This window comes from Odontesthes bonariensis, chromosome 2, assembly GCF_027942865.1.
Source record: "Odontesthes bonariensis isolate fOdoBon6 chromosome 2, fOdoBon6.hap1, whole genome shotgun sequence".
Taxonomy (NCBI): domain Eukaryota; kingdom Metazoa; phylum Chordata; class Actinopteri; order Atheriniformes; family Atherinopsidae; genus Odontesthes; species Odontesthes bonariensis.
Genome location: NC_134507.1, coordinates 5447639 through 5472116, shown reverse-complemented (window position 1 = coordinate 5472116; position 24478 = coordinate 5447639). Strand labels below are relative to the sequence as shown.

Below are 24478 nucleotides of genomic sequence, written 5' to 3'. Positions count from 1 at the left end.
GTCACTTTTCCTTCTAGGAAATTTCCCCTGCTGCTTGTGTTCAGTCATGTTTTACACCAGTTCTCGTTAACCAGCCGAAATGAGACGGAGTGGTTTCTCGGGTGTAAGTTTCTAATCTCTGAGAGCCTCACTGATGCATAAATATCTTGATTAACCGAGAATTATTGTCTATATGTTGGTGATGAATAGCTAAATTTATATCTTATCGTGTCAACTAATGAAATTTGTCATTCATCGTGACAGGTTTGTGAGTCTCTTGTTTCTTTCTATCATTTGAGAAGAGACACTCAAGAGCTGTTGGACTCCCTTGTAATGCTTTGGTGTGTGTGTGTGTGAGAGGAGTGGAAGTCAGGCCCTGCAGCAGCTTCCCGCCCGCTGGTTGTCGGAGGTTCTGGAAGAGGTCAAAACCAGCGACCCGTCGTCGAAACTGTGCGCAACAAGACGCAGTGCTGGGATCCCCTTCTACATCCAGGTGCGTGAGCGTGTTTTTCCGAGATGTAAACGTGCCAAATGAACGTCGACAAAAGAATGAAAAGGGTGCTTGGGATGCCTCAGTCTTGATTCGAGAGTCACACTGTTGAGTTCAAGTGTTGGCAAGAGCTCCCTGTTTAAATTTAAAACCCTTCAGAGCTCACAACATGCAGACCCTTGTCAGTGAACGGCGCATTCCTGTAAGTTGGTTTCTTCAGAGTGCGTTGTGAAGCTCTGCTCACACCGGTTCACTCGTTCTGTTGTGAATAAATTCCTCTCAGGACACCATGACCCTCTGTTGCCATACAATATTATGATACAATTCGTTGTACCCGTAGGAAGATTGGTCTTGAATTCCAATTAGAAATGTGTTTTACGCTTCACTTCCATCTTGATATGTTTCGGCTGGCATATCTGACACAACACCTGAGATTTCTTTTACATTAAAGGGACACTATGTAATATATTAAGTCATTTATTAGCTCAAATCAACATATTCATTCATAAATTAGTCCTCATTGGTGTAAAATTATCTCTGTCAAAAACCTCACTTATCCTCCTGAGTGCAGAATAACTTGTATGTATCTACATAGAGCGGGCAAGCTCTACGGAGGCAGCCATGTCCTTCCGGTCTATGAAAAACGACGAAGTGCCGAGAGGGACATAAAGCACTTCAAATCGCGTTTTCCCCAACGCCAGGCCTGCAAGCGGAAATGACGTCATTTTGACGTCATGTCCGGCGAATGGCTTATTACAGTCGCTAATGGTAAATAGATTTTATCTCGTAAATGATCCCACTAATAATGCATTGATTGTTACCAAACTTCTGCCGTAGTAGACATAGGCTCTTAACTCACAAAACGAGGCATTAAAAAGTTTGTAAGTTTACCGGGAGTTTATTTAAAAGAACACTTTCCAGATAGCAACTACACACTGCTGCTAACGCTGCGTCGACGTCACTTCCGGTAACTCCCGGAATATGACTAATTGCATTGTTTGCACACCAAAGGCTATGTCCACTTATGTTATCTGACATGTTATCTGTCATCTGTATTTATAGTGTTATTGTATGTGTGTTATGTAATCCTTTGTACTGTGTGTCTTGATGTCTTTTTGTTTGTATGGACCTTGAGTCTGAATCTATTAGCTTCTTGAATCGTGACACATACCGCCTGCCGTAGTTCAAGAAGTTGCAACGCACATTTGAAAACGCGAGGCGCTAGAGAGCAAATTCATTCGACTTTGCAAAAGAAAAATGCACCACTAGATGGGGGAAGAAATTACAAAGTGTCCCTTTAAGATTACGATATGGAAACGACGCGTGGACACGGTGAGCGTTGGGGCTACAGAGTGAGATATAAATCCACCTGACTGTTATCATGATACTTTGGGTTCATTTTGCTGAATTAAGATTTCTAAGCAAAAAAAAAGAAACGGACCATTTGACACGACCCCATGTGTTTGTGCGTTTTTGTCTTCCTGTTTACTCTCAAAAGTTGTACAATCCGCAGTTTTTGGCATGCCTTTGGAGAACTGATGGAGGAACACAACGCTTTAAAAATTTATTTTATTTTTATAATTCACCCGTCTTTATTTTCTCACTGACCCACACACTCACATAACATAGATTCACTGACTTGGAGACAAACGCTCACCATGTCCTTTGGTTGCCCCCTTTAGTGTTCACTAGCACCACTTACCTCTAACAATGTGTTGTAATCTCTGACTCAGTGTATAATTCAGCCACAACTCGCCTCTTCGCTTCCTCTGATTACTGATATTGAAACTAGACATGGCAGAGTTTATGTTTCATCATAGCAGTAATTTTGAAGCGGAGTTGCTCTTTCTTGTGGTTTCGGATAATCGACTGCACCGCTGACATCACTCATTCTTCTCTGTTTTATGTGTGTGTGCGTGCGTGCAACGCTCTTTAAAATACAAGCATTGATATGGTTTTGAATTCAGTTCCACGTTTCAAAAGCCCTAACCTTGACTTTTCCGAAACCGGCTTTTATGCCTTTGAAGTCCTGTTTCTACTTATCTGTTGGACTTTATGGTAATTATCAGTGAGCATCCCTGCGGGATAGTAGCAAGGGAGAAGAGAGGAGAAGTCACAAGACGGAACAGAACATGATAAAAATTACGACTGGTGTCTGAAGTGGAGGATGAAGGGAAACGGAGAGACGGAGGAGATAAGATGATGGTGAAAGAGGCAGGGGAAGTCTGTGGAGACGCAGAAATCGACACCTTGGCAGAGCTTCGGGCTGCATTCCTTCACACAGAGAGGCAGAGTCAGATCCGGGAAGGCTGGCTCCTGAGCTCACCTCATGCTGGTCTGGACTGGTTCACAGGAACCAAGCTCGCCCTTCTGCTCCCCCACCTCCTCATCTATCCCCTACCTCTATCTCCCATCTCTCCATCCCTTCCTCCAAGGCTCAATCCTTAACCATATCCCAGTCCCGACGCACAGCTGGCTCCCATCAGCTCCCCACAGGCAGATAACCCTCCTCTCATGCAGCAGCTCCCACATTCCCCTCTCTCGCTCCTGGCACATAAAAATGATGTCACTCAGTCGACACTATCAGTCTCTAGACCAACTTGTGCAATTGTGTTTATGTGTGTTTTTTTTACGATTTGATGGTACAGCTGTGGTGTCTACAATAAAAGAAGAGCGCTTGTTTGCGAGCTTTTCCTTGAAACTGTCGGCCATCAGGTGAGGATGGAGGCCAGGTCATCTGATACAGCACTCCCATCAGACTGAGCCTAAAGGAGGGTTTTTACTTTATTGCCCTCTTGAAAAATAGTCCCATTAAATTCCAGCCAGATTGGATGGTGCGTTTCTGAAGAATGTTATAATGGACATGCTGGATAAGCGCTGCCGAGAACAAGTCGCCAGCAGAGCCCCCTGACAGCATCGCACCTATGCCTCTATAGCCCCTTTCACACTGAGGAAGAACCCGCGTTTAATTCGCGAATTTAGTGTGTCCGCTGTTTCTTTCACACTGACAATCCGGGCTGGGGTGTCAACTCGATTCGCCATTCGACCCACGTCGGACCCTAGTCTTTTTGCCGAGCCGAATTTGATGTGAAAGCAATTGACGCGGGATGGACGTGGGCGTGGCATGACACCCCGTAAAATAACATCTCCATGAACTGCATATACACTTGCGTGACCGAACAAACAGCCAGCAACAAAAACGAGTCCTCAAGGTGTCCCGCCATCGTTGATTTGAAAAATTTGATGCAGACAGGTGTATTTAGGCTTACCTCCGACGCATGGGTTGTGCCTACGTCATTGTACACGCCCAGCATTTTATGTGTTTCGTGTGACGCTCTGCCACTAGGCAACGCCCCCTGAACTCAGCTTCAGACGGCACGGATCACCTGACACGCCAAGCGTTCACATTGCTCGACACGGGATGAAGTGGCAATTTGGACCCGCGATGGTAGTGGATCTCAGTGTGAAAACAGCTTATGTGTCTGTGCTTCAAGGTGGGATCCTTGGACATACTGGAGCAAAATCAAGATGTCCATTGGGTTTGCTGCTTGGCCGAAGAAGATATCTTTTAATTTGTCTCGTTCCAATGGGATTTCTTATAGCCTTTCCAACACGAGAGCCTCTATCAGCCGTGGAAGTTGTCTGTACCTACATCTGGCTCTTTTCACACAGCAGCAACACTACATCAGTACAAGAAAATCTATCCCTGTTAAGCCACCGTTGTTCCGTTTTGGCCATTCGCTCTGACCTAAGGCAGGGTACTGCCACCTGGCTTTGCAGTATCAGTTGAGTCCCTACAGCATCGCTTGTCGGAGTACAGTGTTCCGGCTTTGTAATTACTCCTGCTGCCAGAGGTGCATCTGCTTTCATGCCCCTAGTTCCACCTCTGTAGCTTTCAAACTGGATGGCAATGGTGCACAGGTCATTTCTGGAAGGTTTTGATGTGTGCTGTCAAAGTAATTGTTAGTTTCTGAGGCTGATGACGTAGATGAACTCATCCTCAACTGCAGGAATATCTCCTGCTTTTCCTTATCTGGGGAAAGAGGGTACGTCTAGACCAGGGGTGGCCAACCGGTCAGAGACTAAGAGCTGCATTTTTTTTACTGTGTTACCACAAAGAGCCAAATTATTTTGAAAAATGACCGAATTCTCTCCGTTCCATCCGTCTGTTCTTGATGCGCTCTCGTCTCGGTCACGTGACGCATCAACGCTGATATTAATGAACCGAGCAAAATGAGTCAAAAACAGGCGTGTTTTGAAAGCTTCTTCCCATGAGGAGACAGAGACAGTGGTGACCACTAAGAAAAAGAAAGCTGCATTTTGAAGATGTTAAAGCGTTACCATAGCGACCAGAGAGGATGTTATGTCAGGAGGACGCTGCTAATAAAGTTACATACAAGTACACAGTGGATTCAAGTTTATTATTATATTTACTCAATACCACAGAGTCTGTGTTGGTTGCATAATTTTATTTTGTGGTATTTATCCGCCGCACCTGAAAGGCCGGTCCGTGAAAATATTGTCTGACATTAAACCGGTCCATGGAGCAAAAAAGGTTGGAGACTGCTGCCGTATTGAACTCAAACGAAGCGAACACACACATAAATTTTTTTTTGATATGAACGTAAGAGCCGCGGGTTGGCCACCCCTGCTCTAGACTCTTCTTTAATCCCTGTTTTTGATGACCTGTAAAAGTCCTTGAAATTCTCTGTACTGTGACCATCGTGTCTTAAAGTTACGCATTGCTCGCCATGGTATCGATTGTAACGTTAATTTTACTTTTAGTCGTGTACCAGCACCACCTTGGCACACCAAACCTGAAAGCATTAAAGAGGACGGGATAACCCACTGTTTGACTTTGGTCTTGGCTCTGCTGTCTCCTGCAGGCTCTGCTGTCCTCTGAGCCCAAGTCCTCCAGCTGCAGTCTGTTAAAGATGACCATGAGAGAGCTGATCGCTTTGGCCATGCCCTCTGCCGACAGGAACACAGACAGCTCCACGGTCCCTCAGGTTTGACCACTCAATGCGCAAACGATACTTAGAGTTGGATCTTTCCCGAACATCCTGCAATACCAGGTTTTTGTTTTTTTCCACACGGGATGCATTCTACAGCTTTTAAACCATTAAAACCCCATGCAGGTGTTATTGTATGGTGCAGCTGTGGTGTCTACAATAAAAGTGTTTTCTATCTTTAATGTAATTTAATTTAATGTTCCGTCCTGCCGTCACCACAGGTCCATGCTCTGAACATCCTCAGGGCCCTGTACAGGGACACCCGTCTGGGGGAGAACATCATACCCTTTGTCTCAGATGGAATGCAGGCTGCCGTGCTGGGCTTCACCTCTCCCGTGTGGGCTGTGAGTCCTGACCCCATGTTTTTATAATTCATGTTGAGTGTTGCTGTAAAAATATCCTCGGTGAGTCTTTTTGTTTTTTTCTCCTTAATTTTCCAGGTGAGGAACTCCTCCACTCTTCTCTTCAGCACTCTGATCACAAGGATCTTTGGAGTGAAGAAAGGGAAGGATGAACACTCTAAAAAGAACAGGTCTGCTGCTTCTCCCTCTCTTTTACTCAGAGCATCGGGTCCAGATAAGGACCAGAAAGTTGTGTGAAAAAAAAAATGTTCACCTTGAAACGAGGCCCAATCAGTCAGGCAAGTCCACTTATTCCACTCACGGGGGGAGCGCAGTTCAACTTGTTTGAGCAAATTGGTTGGAGGAAGTGTGGGTCAATTTGTTCCTGGCTGTAATTACCCTAACTTGCTTACAGATTGCAGAACATCAGCTGTAGACAAACCTACAAGGCAGCATTAAAGGTACTTAAAAGTACTTACATTTAAGCTGCTAAGGTAACGAACGTGATTAGCATAAATAGTATTTACCCCCCACCACCAGGGGGTGGTGTTGTAACACAACCTTGACTGAAATACAGTTTTGCTCTCTATTCAGACCTCCTGGCCTTTACTTGTGGCTCAGGCAGATGCAGCCTTCCACTGCACTTTTGCCAACAGTCTGAAAATGACGTCGCACATCTAAAAGAAGTTGAACAGAGTGATTGTTTATGAATCACATTATGCTTCTGAATAATGTAGGCCAGAGTTGAGGCTAATTGCCTCAAACAGGAACAACACAGGTGGTGATATTGGAGGAACTGTCACTTAGTTGTGGATGAGATGTTTATATGAGGGGAGGGGGGTTGCAGGCATCACACGCACAAAATGAGCCTCGGATGTGGAGAAGATGAATCCGTTTGTAGGTTTAACAATCTTTGTTGTAGTTGGAACGTTATCGGCCCTGCTGTCGAATTTTGTTTGAAAGATTGTGGGTTGTTTTTGAGGCTCTCAGAAGAGTTCTAAATTCTAACCGGAGCCTGTCAAACAACCACTCGAGAGTTTGGAACCCTGGACAATGAGAATGATAGCAGGCGTGTTCAAAGTGTGTGTGTGTGTGTGTGTGTGTGTGTGTGTGTGTGTGTGTGTGTGTGTGTGTGTGTCCCACATGCATTTTCCAGTCTGTTGTGTCCAACCGAAGTGCAGGGCGGTTTGAGCGAAATGCTTGAAATCTTGCAGCGCTGTTCACACGATTACACAACTGCAGGAAAATAATTAATGCAGCAGGGAACTTACTCACATTTACTCACATCACATGGTGGAAAGGCCAAAGAAAGGAACAGCGTCACAAGAAGGCCGCGGTCCTTAACTCCTGTCATCATACTCGGCTCTTAACGGTGAATATCAAGTCTCGCACACTGAGTGTTAGACTGCATTAGACTCACTCGTGGCACACGTCCATTTCTCATGCAGTTAAACCCCCCTCCAAACTCTACATTTGATGACATACCAACGATGTTTCTGCCTGTACTAGGTTTCTCTATGCTGCAGGAACACCTAAACACCTATATTCCTCTTCAGTGTACTTAAAGGCAAGGCAAGGCAATTTTATTTATAGAGCACAATTCTTACACACGGTAATTCAAAGTGCTTTACAGCTACATAAAATCACAAGAAGGCAATAAAATCATTAAAAATAAATAAAAAAAAAATAAAAATAAAAAACCCATTAAGAATAATCATTAATTAATTCATTTAAAAATGAAGAGTGCAGATAAAATACTTTCAGGTGTCATATGCACAGCTAAACAGAACTGTTTAGGTAATATTAAGTAAGGCGTCTTCCCTTATCAGTATCACTCACACAGAAGGCACCAGATTTAACTTATTTGGGAACAGATTTCGCACCGAACTGAAGTCAAAACTTGAGAGCCTCATTGAACACGCTGAACACGCTGAACACGCTGAACACGCTGAACACGCTGAACACCCTGAACACGCTGAACACGCTGAACACGCTGAACACCCTGAACACGCTGAACACCCTGAACACCCTGAACACGCTGAACACCCTGAACACCCTGAACACCCTGAACACGCTGAACACCCTGAACACGCTGAACACGCTGAACACGCTGAACACCCTGAACACGCTGAACACGCTGAACACCCTGAACACCCTGAACACCCTGAACACCCTGAACACGCTGAACACTCTGAACACGCTGAACACGCTGAACACTCTGAACACGCTGAACACCCTGAACACCCTAAACACCCTGAACACGCTGAACACTCTGAACACTCTGAACACGCTGAACACTCTGAACACGCTGAACACCCTGAACACCCTGAACACGCTGAACACTCTGAACACGCTGAACACGCTGAACACTCTGAACACGCTGAACACTCTGAACACGCTGAACACCCTGAACACTCTGAACACGCTGAACACGCTGAACACTCTGAACACCCTGAACACGCTGAACACGCTGAACACTCTGAACACGCTGAACACTCTGAACACTCTGAACACGCTGAACACCCTGAACACGCTGAACACCCTGAACACCCTGAACACGCTGAACACCCTGAACACCCTGAACACGCTGAACACGCTGAACACCCTGAACACGCTGAACACCCTGAACACCCTGAACACCCTGAACACGCTGAACACCCTGAACACGCTGAACACGCTGAACACCCTGAACACGCTGAACACGCTGAACACGCTGAACACGCTGAACACCCTGAACACTCTGAACACGCTGAACACCCTGAACACTCTGAACACGCTGAACACGCTGAACACCCTGAACACCCTGAACACCCTGAACACGCTGAACACGCTGAACACCCTGAACACCCTGAACACCCTGAACACCCTGAACACGCTGAACACTCTGAACACGCTGAACACGCTGAACACCCTGAACACCCTGAACACGCTGAACACGCTGAACACTCTGAACACGCTGAACACCCTGAACACCCTGAACACGCTGAACACGCTGAACACCCTGAACACGCTGAACACCCTGAACACCCTGAACACGCTGAACACGCTGAACACTCTGAACACGCTGAACACCCTGAACACGCTGAACACGCTGAACACGCTGAACACCCTGAACACGCTGAACACCCTGAACACGCTGAACACGCTGAACACCCTGAACACGCTGAACACGCTGAACACTCTGAACACTCTGAACACCCTGAACACCCTGAACACCCTGAACACGCTGAACACGCTGAACACTCTGAACACGCTGAACACGCTGAACACCCTGAACACCCTGAACACGCTGAACACGCTGAACACCCTGAACACCCTGAACACCCTGAACACGCTGAACACGCTGAACACCCTGAACACCCTGAACACGCTGAACACGCTGAACACCCTGAACACGCTGAACACGCTGAACACCCTGAACACGCTGAACACCCTGAACACGCTGAACACCCTGAACACGCTGAACACCCTGAACACGCTGAACACGCTGAACACCCTGAACTTGTGAACACGCTGAACACCCTGAACACCCTGAACACGCTGAACACCCTGAACACCCTGAACACCCTGAACACGCTGAACACCCTGAACACCCTGAACACCCTGAACACGCTGAACACGCTGAACACCCTGAACACCCTGAACACGCTGAACACGCTGAACACCCTGAACACGCTGAACACGCTGAACACCCTGAACACGCTGAACACCCTGAACACCCTGAACACCCTGAAAACGCTGAACAGTCTGAACAGTCTGAACACGCTGAACACGCTGAACACGCTGAACACCCTGAACACGCTGAACACGCTGAACACCCTGAACACGCTGAACACGCTGAACACCCTGAACACGCTGAACACCCTGAACACCCTGAACACGCTGAACACCCTGAACACCCTGAACACGCTGAACACGCTGAACACCCTGAACACCCTGAACACGCTGAACACTCTGAACACCCTGAACACCCTGAACACCCTGAACACGCTGAACACTCTGAACACGCTGAACACGCTGAACACGCTGAACACCCTGAACACGCTGAACACGCTGAACACGCTGAACACTCTGAACACCCTGAACACGCTGAACACGCTGAACACCCTGAACACCCTGAACACGCTGAACACGCTGAACACGCTGAACACCCTGAACACCCTGAACACGCTGAACACTCTGAACACCCTGAACACCCTGAACACCCTGAACACCCTGAACACGCTGAACACTCTGAACACGCTGAACACGCTGAACACGCTGAACACCCTGAACACGCTGAACACGCTGAACACGCTGAACACTCTGAACACCCTGAACACGCTGAACACGCTGAACACCCTGAACACCCTGAACACGCTGAACACGCTGAACACCCTGAACACGCTGAACACGCTGAACACGCTGAACACGCTGAACACCCTGAACACGCTGAACACCCTGAACACCCTGAACACCCTGAACACTCTGAACACGCTGAACACGCTGAACACGCTGAACACCCTGAACACTCTGAACACGCTGAACACGCTGAACACGCTGAACACCCTGAACACGCTGAACACGCTGAACACCCTGAACACTCTGAACACGCTGAACACGCTGAACACGCTGAACACCCTGAACACGCTGAACACGCTGAACACGCTGAACACTCTGAACACCCTGAACACGCTGAACACGCTGAACACCCTGAACACCCTGAACACGCTGAACACGCTGAACACCCTGAACACGCTGAACACGCTGGACACCCTGAACACGCTGAACACGCTGAACACGCTGAACACGCTGAACACCCTGAACACGCTGAACACCCTGAACACCCTGAACACCCTGAACACGCTGAACACGCTGAACACGCTGAACACTCTGAACACGCTGAACACGCTGAACACCCTGAACACCCTGAACACGCTGAACACGCTGAACACGCTGAACACCCTGAACACGCTGAACACGCTGAACACGCTGAACACCCTGAACACCCTGAACACGCTGAACACCCTGAACACCCTGAACACCCTGAACACCCTGAACACTCTGAACACTCTGAACACTCTGAACACGCTGAACACCCTGAACACGCTGAACACGCTGAACACGCTGAACACCCTGAACACGCTGAACACCCTGAACACCCTGAACACGCTGAACACGCTGAACACGCTGAACACGCTGAACACCCTGAACACCCTGAACACGCTGAACACGCTGAACACTCTGAACACTCTGAACACGCTGAACACCCTGAACACCCTGAACACCCTGAACACGCTGAACACCCTGAACACGCTGAACACCCTGAACACCCTGAACACCCTGAACACGCTGAACACTCTGAACACTCTGAACACTCTGAACACGCTGAACACCCTGAACACGCTGAACACGCTGAACACCCTGAACACGCTGAACACCCTGAACACCCTGAACACGCTGAACACGCTGAACACGCTGAACACGCTGAACACCCTGAACACGCTGAACACGCTGAACACCCTGAACACGCTGAACACGCTGAACACCCTGAACACCCTGAACACGCTGAACACGCTGAACACGCTGAACACTCTGAACACTCTGAACACTCTGAACACGCTGAACACGCTGAACACGCTGAACACGCTGAACACCCTGAACACGCTGAACACGCTGAACACCCTGAACACCCTGAACACGCTGAACACGCTGAACACCCTGAACACGCTGAACACTCTGAACACTCTGAACACTCTGAACACGCTGAACACGCTGAACACCCTGAACACGCTGGACACCCTGAACACGCTGAACACGCTGGACACCCTGAACACGCTGAACACGCTGAACACTCCATCTCCAACATCTTCATGTGAATGTTGCTATTGTTGGTATGTTAACATATGGATGTTGTGGTGTCAGTCTGTGCTCTTATGTGGCGTCGCTACAAATGGATCCCATTGTAGGCAGCTTGTAGTTGCATTTACGTCATCGACGCGCTTGGTCATGTGACGATTAGAGTGCTGTGGATCTGATGACAATATGGTGACACAGTGATTACATGGAACAAAGGTCTTTGTCTGATGGAGATCTCGCATATTAGTTAAGTGCTGTGGTACTTCCATAATAACGAGCGTAAACTTGAATTTATCTGAATTTGGGTAAAAAAAAACAGTCTTGTGTCATTTTTAGTGTGTAAATTGACACGACCACACCCTATAAATGTAAATGTATTTTATTTATACAGCCCTTTACCAACAATCGTTACGATGTACCAAAGTGCTTTACAGCAGGTAATAAATAAAGAGAAGAATAAGTAAAAACAATAAAAAAACAGTGAAGGCAATAAAACAATATATATAACTTACTTATATATATATATATATATATATATATATATATACATAAATATAAATAAAAGTGACCCTGAAGCTGTTTGCATCGATAATATAAATGATGCCGGTAAGAATGCTGCATTAGCTTTGGTATGCAGAGCTAGGTTAATCACTAATCACATACCAGATCCAGCTTTTCTGTAGGTTGATGAAAATGGTAAAGTTGGTAAAACATCATGTCTGCTAGGTTAGCATCTTGGCATTGTCACAGTTAGCATGCTAACATTAGCATTCAGGCCAGAGCACCGGTGTTGCTAAATGGAGCCTCACAAAGCAATTAGCTCTGCTGCTATTCTTCAGGCTTGTTCGCTTAAAGAATAAAATAGCACGGTGGCCTTGTTCACCTTCAGTCTGTATTTTATGTATATTTTATGTATATGTGTATATGATAGATAGTTTACCCACTGTCTTTTGAGAGTGATGCAAAGGTAAAACTAATTTCCAGAGCACATGAATGTGAGGCTCTGTTTGGCTGCATGATGAGACTTGTATGTTTTGTTGAGGTCTAACTTATGCTCAGAAATGATTTGTTACTCTAATTCGGAGTAAAATTTCCCAGCGCTTTCAGCTTCCGAGCACTCAGTCTGGTTCCTCGTGCTGTATTTTTATTGGCTGGATGGTAGAAGGCCTCTGATCACTGTTAACCAAGCTCAGTCTCCTCCTGTTTATCTTGTCTGTTTTCCCTTGTGTTTTTAGTCTCCCTTCCAGCTCCTTGTATAGCTCTCAGTTACGACCCCTTCCGCTTCTCGTGCTGCTTGTTTTCTTATTATTTGAGCGTGGAGTTATTTTTATGCTCATGTGAGGGAGTGTTTGTGTTGTGATAATAGTAATGAATGAAGGCTAAGAATATTAGCATTCGAACTCTAAGTTATAACTTCATGTCTTTAAAAGTTTTGTGTATTGTAAAGATAAGAATGGCTGCCTTCGTGTTAAAGGCGCTGCCCTCGAAGCATGTCAGCCGTCACGTCATGAGGTCATACTGAACCGATGTGAAGTCATTACAGATCTGTGCGTGCAGAAGTCTGAAAGCTGAAGCTCATTTCTGAGTGTGTCTTTTTTGCGTCTGGTCTTTGTTATCACCCTGATGTTACAGTTGTGATCTCTGGCAACAGAAAACGTGTTGTGACAGCTTGTCCACTTTAATATTTGGCTTTGTGTGTGTGTGTGTCGTGGTCTCTCGTTGCGCCGAAGCTGGAGAATAAACACATGTTCTGCTCACACAAACCAGTTTATTTACAACTTTTCTCAGTATTTTTGTGTTTGGAAATACCGAATTTCTTGCCGTCTGTGGGAACTTTAGCCGTGTATTTTTTTTTTTTTTCTCGAAGCGGCTTGCATGCAGACACATTGTTTGCTTGCAGATCGTTGTCCCGCTAAGCCGAGACCGGGGGCCTCTCTCTCTGCTCCGTGACCGCGCATGGATGTTGATGAGATATCGTCGTGGAGATAAATGCAACTGTAAACAAAGCTGACAGAGTAAAGATTGCTCACTGCATTCCAGCTCAAACCCTGCCAGCTTTATCTCAAATCGGCCCTCGACTCCTCACTTTGCACTCTGCGTGTACATGTAAAAATGTCCAGATTAATGCAGCGGCGGCGCATTTCAGCGCTGTTGTAAATGTTCTCTGGCAGAGCAGCGAGAGAATAAATGGGATTGCTGTTTTACCGCCCGGGGAGAAAGTATGAGGTTTTTCCAAGTATCTGAAAACAAAACTCTGCTACAAGTATAGAAGTCTCACATTTGAAAATCATGACACCCAGAACGCTGCCAGGCTCTCCATCAAACAGGAAATGGGTTCAGAATTGATGATTCCAGTCTCGCTCCCCCTCGTCAAAAGCTCTGGTGCCTTGAATATCCACAATGCATCCTGACAGAATACAGTTCAGTTGAGGGCTAGAGAGCTTCGAAACAAAACCAGACACAGATTTGTCAAATTTTCAATCAGATATGGAGTTATCAGCTCAAACCAACACTGACACCGAAGTGAGCTCACTTACCAGACTTCATAGTGCTCCCGCTGGAGCTACCAAAGACTTTATATAGCTTTTAACGTATTCCCCATCACATTGACACATTCACTGGTACGGTAAGTAAAATGACCAAACTCCAACTATGTCAAAGTACAGTTCACTTAGAAAAGTGCTGATGCGGTACTTTGCAAACGTCTTGAGCCATTTCTTTATCGAATTGCCGGTTTACAGGAAGTAGTCGCAGCTATTCGTTGAAACGTGTAAACATAAATTGAAATATTTAAAGCAAAAACAGTTTGTACATTTCTAATGAGCTTAAAAGTCCATATTTGGCATGATCGCCTGTATTTATCAACACAGCTTGAACCCTCTTGGAAAAGCTTTCATCTCATTTCTTTAAATAGTCATCAGGAATTAGTTCTCCAGGCTTCTTGAAGGACATTCCAATTTGCTTCAATAATGTTGAGGTCCAGGCTCTGGGGAGGATTCGTCCCTCCATAAGAACTGATGTTATCATGGAAAATATGTTTAAACAAGGACATGGACCTTTTTTATTTCTTTTCTTTTTAAATTCTCCGATTAGGGTTAGGGTTAGGGTTGTAAAGACTGACTTCACATGTTTGACTTCTGAAGCCATTTGGGCTCTTCGCAGTAACAATTGTTGCTGTCGAGCTGGAGTTTGTCTCATTGGATTCCAGCTTAGCCTTGGACCTTTTTTATTTCTTTTCTTTTTAAATTCTCCGATTATCAATTCCCTTTAAACTTTTGCTCGCCTGTGTTAAGTCTAAGCTCAAGCTTGTGCTAATGCTATGCTTATGATTAGGCTAGGCTACTGCTGGTGAAAATGTTGATGTTAAACTATGTTAGCTTAAGAGGCTTCTGCTCTTAGGTTGGGTTAAAAAATGCTAATTTGATGCTAGGCTAATTTAGCTTGTTGCTATTGTAATTGCTAGTTTGGAGTTAGCTCAATGTTAGTTTTATTGCTAATGCTAATACTTGCTAATGTATTCCTAATTTAGAGCTAGGTTAATGCCCAACCTGTTTTGATGTGACTCAAGCTAAAGGTGTTGCCCTAACTTTTGCCCCACCCAGATGCTTCCATTCGGATTTATTCACAATGACCTTTCACCACACTGATTTTAGTCCAGGTCTCGTGTCACTTGGCATACCTCGGCTTTTTCTTCCCGTTTCCCTTCCTTAAGAATGGCTTACCGACAGCCACCCTTCCATGGAGACCATTTCTGATGAGGCTTCAGTGAACAGTTGATGGATCAACTGGGGAAAAAAAAGACATTCGGAGAGCCTGAAGAACTATTGCTGAAGACCACTTTAAAGAAAATCTGCCTCCTGTGTTTTTCTACTTTTTTAGCTGGTCATTGTGGAGATGGTTTCAACTCTCTCATGCACTTAAGGTTGTCTAGTTCAGTGTTATCCAAGGTAGGGCCCCTCAGGATAAATGTGTCACTCCTGTGGAGTACGAACAAGTCAAAGTACTATATATGTCGATGACTAGAAGAACGACGTGTAATCAAATAGAATTTTTAAAAGCTATTCGAATACAGTATTTAGCTACGTGTATTTGCATTACTCTTGCCTATTCTTTGTAACAAGCTATGTTCTGATTGTCCTGTATTTACCTTTGAGTGGACTTCACAGGGTATTCAGCTATTTCAAGTAAGATGTCAAAGCGCTGGGAACAGAACTTTAAACTTTGTTGGAAAGAACTGACTCATGTTTAGAGGTTAGGGTTAACCCTAACCCTATCCATTAAGATGAGTAGCAAGTTTACCCACCAGTCACTGCGTTTCCAAACTAAAAAGAAACAATGAAAGAGCCAGCTAACCAGTTTGAATACGAGTTGTCAGAGTAATTAGTGTTGTCATTATTTATCATTGAAGTTACTTCGGAAAAACAAGTGTTTCACACTAATAAGGATTCTCTTAAAACTTTCGGAAAACACGTTTTTCCAGCTTAACTGTGGACCTGTTAACCTTAAGCTCTCAGAACTAAAATCCCTACAGCAGCCGTGACGGATATCTTTGGTGATTTGGTGACCAGCCTGATGGATAAAGAGACGGCTGTCTACGGTGGTGACGTTGCAGCGTGTTCTGTATAGAGGAGATTTGTTCAGGAAAATTCCCATTGCCAACATTCCCTGAGCAAAGGGGTATCTAGTATGGTTCATGTACACTGTGGAATGGAACACAGCTTTAGTGGCTGTTGCCAGGTACACTCTTATTGTATACAACGGCAATGATATTAATTCTGGTTGTATTCTTCATCATAAAAGCTATTCATAAGCATTGTTTTTTAATGATAAAGACTTCTTGGTGCATTCTTTTTAAAAGACAATTGATTTCTAAACGCACATTTTGTGCCGTTTGCCTGCAAAGGCCTTTTATAACGTATCCGAGTCAAACACGTCTTTTCACTTGGCCTCCTCCCGTCTCCTCCTCTGTGATCCTCGCCCCTCTCACTCCCTCCAATCTGCTCCGACAGCCTCTGACCTTTGCCCCCGAGGCAGCAGAGACTTGTCAGGCAGAGAGACTCTCATTAGGAAAAATCAGAAGACAAAGGGGAGTGCTCGCACATATGTTCACAAAACATACCGCGTACCGTATTTGCACGTAGACTCCGCGAACGTGTTTCCTTTGGAGTTTCCATGTGCAGTTTACCTTCGAGATCTGAATCTACCTGTGAGTCATGCCCAGGTTTTACAGGGGTTTCAGGCTGACGCTCACTTTCCTGTTATGACAGGACCCGGCTGCTAACCTGAACCAGATCCAAAGAGCTCGTAGTCCAGAATCCGTGCCAGCCGTGACTGTAGCACTAAGTGTAGCAGTATCTCTCCTGTCTTGTGATCAAGTGTCTGGCAGGCCAAAGCTCTTCCCTTTAGGGGCCGACTTGATTTAGAGAGGCAGAGTTAAATAAAATAAAAAACAACAACTTTATTGGCCCTCTGGCTGAATGGTGGTTACGGCAGCGAGACCGCCAGCGTTAAATATAAAGTTGCTGATTTTATTGATGTTTGTGTATGTGTACGAGTGAACACATAGGAGCAAACGCACGTAACAGTTAAACATAGTATTTGTGCACACGCAAATCCGGCTGTTTATGTCTTGCTGTTGCTGAGAGAATAAAGATAAAGGCTTGATTTGTTTGGTAAGAGAATATTTGGCACAAGGATGTCTCTTTAGCTGAGCTCCACAGCGTTTGATTGTGCTTTCTCCCCGCCGCCTCCCCTCCTCCGCTTCTTGTTGCATTACCTTGACAGAATGGGGAGTGTACTGGACATAGGAATTAAATTGTAACCAACCGTGTGATCGTTCGTCCACGCTGTTAGAATTCCTTTTTCTTTGTGCCCCAGCCTTAAACTTTTCTGGCTTTAGACTCACTGTAGTTTTTAAAAATGGTCATGCATTAGCTTCTTTATGTGACCTTATTTTTTTTTTGGGTCTATTTTCACTCATCTGCTTTGTGCCAAAAAAAAAAAACAATTTTCATTTCCGTATTTTGCGTTCGGTATTCTGTTTACCATTGCAAATAGTGTAAAGACTGACTTCACATGTTTGACTTCTGAAGCCATTTGGGCTCGTCGCAGTAACAATTGTTGCTGTCGAGCTGGAGTTTGTCTCATTGGATTCCAGCTTAGCCTTGGACTCGACAAATCTCAAGACGTCATTCCTGTCTAATAAAATGTATTGAACGTTGATTCACGGGAATCCAAAGTTTTTAGAAATTGACACACGCAAGGGTATCTTTCGTTTATTTATTAGTGTTTTGTTTTTTTTTTTAAATCTGTTTTGTAAGTTTCCATTTTGTGTGGAAATGCAGGGCAAAATGCGATGAATGTCTTTAAAAAAGAACAACACAAGTAGTTGTTTGTACCATTTCACTATTTTTACATTACATTTTTTAACCACACTTTTCTGACTGGATGGATTTATAAAGGCTCGTGCAACTAATCCCGTTGCCCAGAGGGTGACTCATACTGTGCTACTGATGGTGATCCTTGTGACAGCAGTAAAATGGAATGAATAAATGGTTGTGTATCTGATTTATTCTGAGTTTCTTTGCATCTATTTGTTTTACACCTTTGCTGTGTTCATTTTGTGTCTGTTTATTTCGCATCCATTTATTATTGGTTCGTGTGTTTTTTGTTTTAATCTCTCAATCTGTTTTGTGAGTCTTGAGATGTTTCAAATCAATTGAAAGTTGTTTTGGGCCATTTCGAGTGTCTTTGTGATTGTTAAAAGTCTTTGTAGTTTTCGTTTTAAGTATATGAGTAGTTGTTTGGGGTAACTTTAAATCCGTTTCCAGGTGCTTACAGAGTCTTTGCAAATGTTTTGAATCGTTCTAAATCTTTTTTGTGATTGGTTAAAGTTACTCTGGATCTGTTTTGTCATTGTATTGCGTCTCCTTGTGGTTTGCCTGATTTACAAACTTGAGATGTTATAAGAGGATCTGGGTCAGACCCCCCCTCTCACGCCTTGGGTCGAGGTCTTAACATGATGGGGCTTATTCAGTGTGAAACTGTGATGGCCACAAATAATGGAAGCATATAAATGAGTCACTCTAGAGTTAGTGTTTAGATTGTATCACCTGGCCTACTGTAGTAACATGGTCCATTGTAAACATTCACTGGCCACTTTGTTAGGTACTCCTTGCCAGTAAAAGGTTGGACAGCCTTTTGCCTTCAGAACTGCCTCAATTCTTGGAAACATTCCTCAGATTTTGGTCTATATTGACATGATAGCATCACGCAGTTGCTGCAGATTTGTCGGCTGCAGATCTACGATACGAATCTCCCGTTCCACCACATCCCAAAGGTGCTCTATTGGATTGAGATCTGGTGACTGTGGAGGCCGTTGGAGTACAGTGAACTCATTGTCGTGTTCAAGAAACCAGTTTGCAATGAAATGAGTTTTGTGACATGTTTCATTATCCTGCTGGAAGTAGCCATCAGACGATGGTTACACTGTGGTCATGAAGGGATGGACATGGTCAGCAACAATACTCGGGTAGGCTGCAGCATTTAAACGATGCTCAATTGGTCCAAAGTGTGCCAAAAAAATATCCCCCACACCATTCCACCACCACCACCCCCACCAGCCTGAACCGTTGATACAAGGCAGGATGGATCCATGCTTTCATGTTGTTTACGCCAAATTCTGACTGACCTACCATCTGAATGTCGCAGCTGAAATCGAGACTCGTCAGACCAGGCAACGTTTTTCCAATCTTCTCTTGTTCAACTTTGGGGAGCCTGTGCGAATTGTAGTCTCAGTTTCCTGTTCTTAGCTGACAGGAGTGGCACCCGGTGTGGTCTCCTGCTGCTGTAGCCCATCTTCTTAAAAGGTTCGACGCGTTGTGCTTTCAGAGATGGTATTCGGCATTCCTTGGTTGTAATGAGGAATCATCTCGCCTTCCTATCATCTCAAAGCAGTCTGCCTATTCTCCTCTGACTGCTCACATTAAAGAGGCATTTTCGTCCACACAACTGGATAATTTCTCTTTTTCGGACCATTCTCTGTAAACCTTAGAGATGGTTGTGCGTGAAAATCCCAGCAGATCAGCAGTTTCTGAAACACTCAGACCAGCCCGACTGTTACCAACAACCATGCCAGGTTTAAAGTCACTTAAATCCCCTTTCAGGGGCAAGTTCAGCAAGTCGTCTTGACCACCTCTACATGCCTAAATGCATTGAGTTGCGGCCATGCGATTGGCTGATTAGCTGTTTGTGTTAACGAGCAATTGAACAGGTGTACCTGATAAAGTGGCCGGTGAGTGTATAGGGGCAACATGATTCTACACTAATGAAAACATCACTTCAAGTAAAAATATCAATGCCACTGTATTAAAACAATCGTATAAACCGTTTAGTAGTTTAATCTATATCAAAGCATCATATTTTTTATGCACCGTTTGTCCATATCAACACAAACTGGATGTTAATGCTTAAGTATTTCCACCTCAGAACATTTCAGCCTTAAGCATCAAGTCTGAATTTGAACTTTTCCAGTTAAAATGTGTGAAGCCGATATATTTCTTTTTTGTGGTTTAAATGTGAACATGAGCACATGTTGGCATACTGAGGCGGCGAACATTCTGGAAAAAATGTTGTTAACTGCATGTCACCATTGCCATAGTGAGTATGTCATCATTCTGACTCGAGCGTTTAGCTCCAAGGACAGCCGATTTTTAAAAAAATACATAAAGTCCTTCAACAGTTCAAGCTTTTAAAAAGAACCACTCCCAAATGCGGTCCTAAATGTCTAAATGCCTGTTTGAAAGTCGCCTCATCATAAGTTTTAGTGCCCTCATTAATAGCGTCTCTCATTTTCTCCTCCTCTTCCCACAGGATGACTGGTCGGGAGTTTTTCACTCGTTTTCCAGCTCTCTATCCGTTCCTTCTGAACCAGCTGGAAGAGGCTGCTGCCACGGTGGAAAGGTGAGGTGGCCCACCATTCACATTCAGCCGTTGCCATAGTTTCTCACACACCCCTCATCCCGTTGGAGGTGAATTGTTACTTGGATCGAAGGTATTCCGGGCAGCTCTCCTGTTCTATTGTTAAGCTGGTAGAGCAGCTGTGCTTTTGTTCTGAGAGGCTTCCTGAGCAAGCAAGATGCAAAAGGTGAAATTTTTCTTTAGTCCTAAGAGTTCTTTCTTTTTCCTAAGAAAGAACATGAACAATTTATTATTTCCTCAGTTCTCAAGAGCCTCACGGCCTTGTTTTTATCACGTGCTTGGATGACAGATTATTTGCTCAAAGCACAAGGCTTTACGACTGAATAAAGTAAATGTCGTGTTGAGATTTGGTTTTGTTTTTTTTGTTTTTTCAGTGGAGGGTTGAGTCCACAGAGGTTCATTGGCCTTATCTTTGTCAGCTCAGCCCAAACTCCCTTTTTTTTAAAAGCATCTGAGTGGTCCAGCAGCTCCTAAGGCAGCCTTATCTTAATATGGATCCAATTAATTCAAAGCTCTTTCAGACCAGCTCTTTCACAATTCCCCCTCACTCCCTTCGACCCTTGTTAAAACATTCACAAATTTCCCACGGAACCAGACCTCGGCTGTCTGAGTTTCCACATTATCTCAGCGTATCGCGCCACCCAAACAGACCCGACCGCACCATACTGCAGCCATACTGCAGCCATACACAGCGTAACAGGGAGGTGTTTTACAGAGTTAGGACATTCACAAATAGGATATATGCTAAAGGTAAAACTGTGTAAGGCCATCCACTTATGCACGTTGTGTTTTTTTTATAATAAAACTCGACTCCACAGATGTCCTGAAAACAAAAACTAGAAGGAAAAAAAAAACAAAAGAATTACAAATGGAGAACAGTTCGCTGTCCAGAGATCCAAAAATAATAAAGCAATCAACATGTTGACATCCTCTCTTGAACCAAAGAGTGGAAGACAAACAAAAAGCAGCTGCAACCTAGATGCAGCGGGGAAGCACACTTTGAGCCTTTGCTGAGGTCGGATCGTTGTAGCATGCAGGCAGAGAAACAGATTTTATGTTGTGCACTACACAATGTTCTGTACGGCCTAAGATCATATCCCTACCCTCCACCCTTCCATTTCCAAACCCGTTTTGCCAGAACGCAAAAACACAATACTTTAAAGCCAAACGCACAAAAGAGCAAGGAGAAGAAAAGGAAACCTGCACCATATTGTGTTTAGATATCTATTTAGATGTGCTATTACTTACATTAAGAGGTGTGTGCCCATGCATGAAATACAATATCGCAGGTGTGACGCGCACCTGTGTACAGGCTTGTCTCTACATACCTGCATACACATGCAGTGTAATACAACTTTCAGTTTTTAGGTGTAAAATATCAGGACAATAATGGGTGGAAAAAAAATCCTCCGGTCCTTAAAGGAAAACTCCGGGGCATTTGAAGCGCAATCCCATTGCTAGAGGTTGTCAAATACTGACAGTAGGACACAGACCGGTGCAAATCGGCGCTCCCTGTGTGGAGATAGCACTGTTTGCGCAGCCTGTCATGCGAGGCTAATACGTGGTGGCTAGGGGCAAGCGCTAACCCTTCCACGTAAAACAACAACTTGCACACAGCAGAAACGTCACACCACTTTATAACCCATCCGACAATAAAGTCACAAACCTTACCATCAAAACCATATGCATGGTTCTCACATTACTGGCATGGGGACGTTACAAAACAACTTTATAAACAGCATGTAACTCACCGGCTGGTTGTAGGCTCGCGCATGTGAAAGCCCAAAAGAGTCGATGGACGATAATCCCATATACAAAGCAATTAATCTTCTCTAGAAAAACTGTGTTCAAGTATTTAAAACATTACAACAATACATGCCCAGTAATATTGCTCCTGTATTGACCCTACAGGAGCTATTCTACAGGCCTGAGTGCATCTCCGGTTAGTCATGTTTTCTGCCACCATCTTAGTCTTAGTCATCCTCTTCCTTCTCTATTATCAGACAACTTCATTTTCATTTGATTTTAGCATGCCGCACAATGCCTTAGGCGCTGTTTGGCATGGGCAGACAGACTTTTTCAATCGCGCTTGAGTTTACACCCACCCAAAGACAATTTTTAGATCCCTGAAGCCTACACTTCTCATACATATAAGGAGAACGACTGTTGTCAGATTCCTAACTATTATCTCAGTGTAGCAAATGTTATGTACTCAGCGTAGCCAGGTTTTATCTCTCAAACTATTTCAGGTCATTACCCACATTTTAAACTGCCTTGACTTGTTGCAGTACTCCATCTTGACTGCCACTGCCTCCTCTTCCAACAAAAACAGTGTCTCTATCATACTCCAAGAGATTTTCAAAACAGAACTGATGATTTATTTGTCTGAGAGCGAAGCAAATGGAAAGCAAAAGCTTAAAGTTTACTTTCTAGCTCCTTCTGTCCGCCTCTGCTACCGAATCATTTTCACTGATGTCTTAAGTGAAGAATTAAAACCACTTGAGGTCAGTGTCCTGTTTTCACTCTTCATAAAAGATTGAAAACAAAAATAACCTTCTTTCGCTAAACGCCTGGCCGCTGCAGACGATTTAGAAGTTTGGGTAGAGAGGGCAGATCTTCATGAAGTCTCTTTCTCATCCTGTCAAATGTTTCTGCCTCCAGCTGTATCCCAACAAGGGCTAATGTGTTTGCAGTTCCCCTTTATCTGCCCCCATCCTGTGTGCGTGACATCACATCCTGTCCCGCCGACCGTGCTTGACTGAACTGTGACATTAGACACATTTGACCAGCTGGTAATTGGCCACGATTACGTTTCACATTCGCAGATGCGTGGAAGTCCCAGTGGACGGTTCCGAGTGTGTGTGCGTTTCGTCGGATGAAGTAATGAAAAGCACACGTTGTTTTTCGCAGGGGGTCTGTTGTTCAGTATCTGTTCTATGAGATCCTCACGACTAATGACGGGGCCCAAAGGACACATTCTCAGTAACATAAGCAGACTTTAAATATTACAGAGCTCAGCTGCTAGTGCTCCCCACATTGTAAACACCAATTTTTTCCCATGATCTTCCCATTCTGAAAGGATGATGGCAGGAAAGGAAGGAATAAAAATGTCAAGAAAACATTGTGTGACCCAAGTTCAAATGAAATATCAGAAACATACATATAATGAATCTTTTTTTCTTTTTTTTGGTGTGTATTCTGTATACCAAGTGCTCATCTGTTTCTTTTTTCCTCTCCATTTCCCTCCCTTGCTCTTTCCCTGCCTGTGTGTCAGAGTGAAACTGTGAAACCGCTGGCAGAGACGGACAGTTTCCACTCTGACTCAGCTGGCACTGATGAGATTTGGACGGAGGTGAAAAGCTCAGTTCAAGGGTAGATGAGGAGATGACTGTGTCGGAGTGTGTGGGTGGTTTTAGACATGCGATGTATCAAAATCCTGCAGGAATTTAGGCCAGTTATATTTTGCACTGGAGTTTTTCATTATTTTCAGTTTTTAGGTGCCAGACACATTGCCGTTTCATCCTGTTTCAGGAAAAAAAAAAAATGCCCGGCACACTGGAACTGTGATCATATCTTCATTCACTGCAGTCTGTCAATGCTCACAGCTTCAATTGTCGCCACGGCACCTCACTAGAAACTCCATATTTCATTCCTTAATGCCACAAAGAAGCCTGTTAGGGAGATCCTTGAAAAGTGGGATATTAGTTGAAAGCATTGTGATTTGAGGGTCAAATGAAGATTATAATCTACGGTAAAATCTACCTACACGACCTGACTTACACAGATGTTAGCGTTTATACTTGTGCGACATGATTTTGTGTTGGTCTGTGGTTCAGACC

The 24478-nt window shown here is 44.5% G+C and overlaps 1 protein-coding gene across 2 annotated transcripts in view; it reads left to right on the top strand.

Annotated features, from left to right (window-relative positions):
• The window catches only part of thada (THADA armadillo repeat containing), a 128802-nt gene that overhangs the window by 31649 nt on the left and 72675 nt on the right, over window positions 1-24478 (top strand). For both annotated transcript variants that reach the window (XM_075474637.1, XM_075474639.1), the window contains 5 exons: window positions 340-472; window positions 5356-5478; window positions 5703-5825; window positions 5922-6013; window positions 20532-20621. In XM_075474637.1, coding sequence (XP_075330752.1) covers window positions 340-472; window positions 5356-5478; window positions 5703-5825; window positions 5922-6013; window positions 20532-20621 — 561 coding nt within the window. The remainder of the gene's footprint in view (window positions 1-339; window positions 473-5355; window positions 5479-5702; window positions 5826-5921; window positions 6014-20531; window positions 20622-24478) is intronic.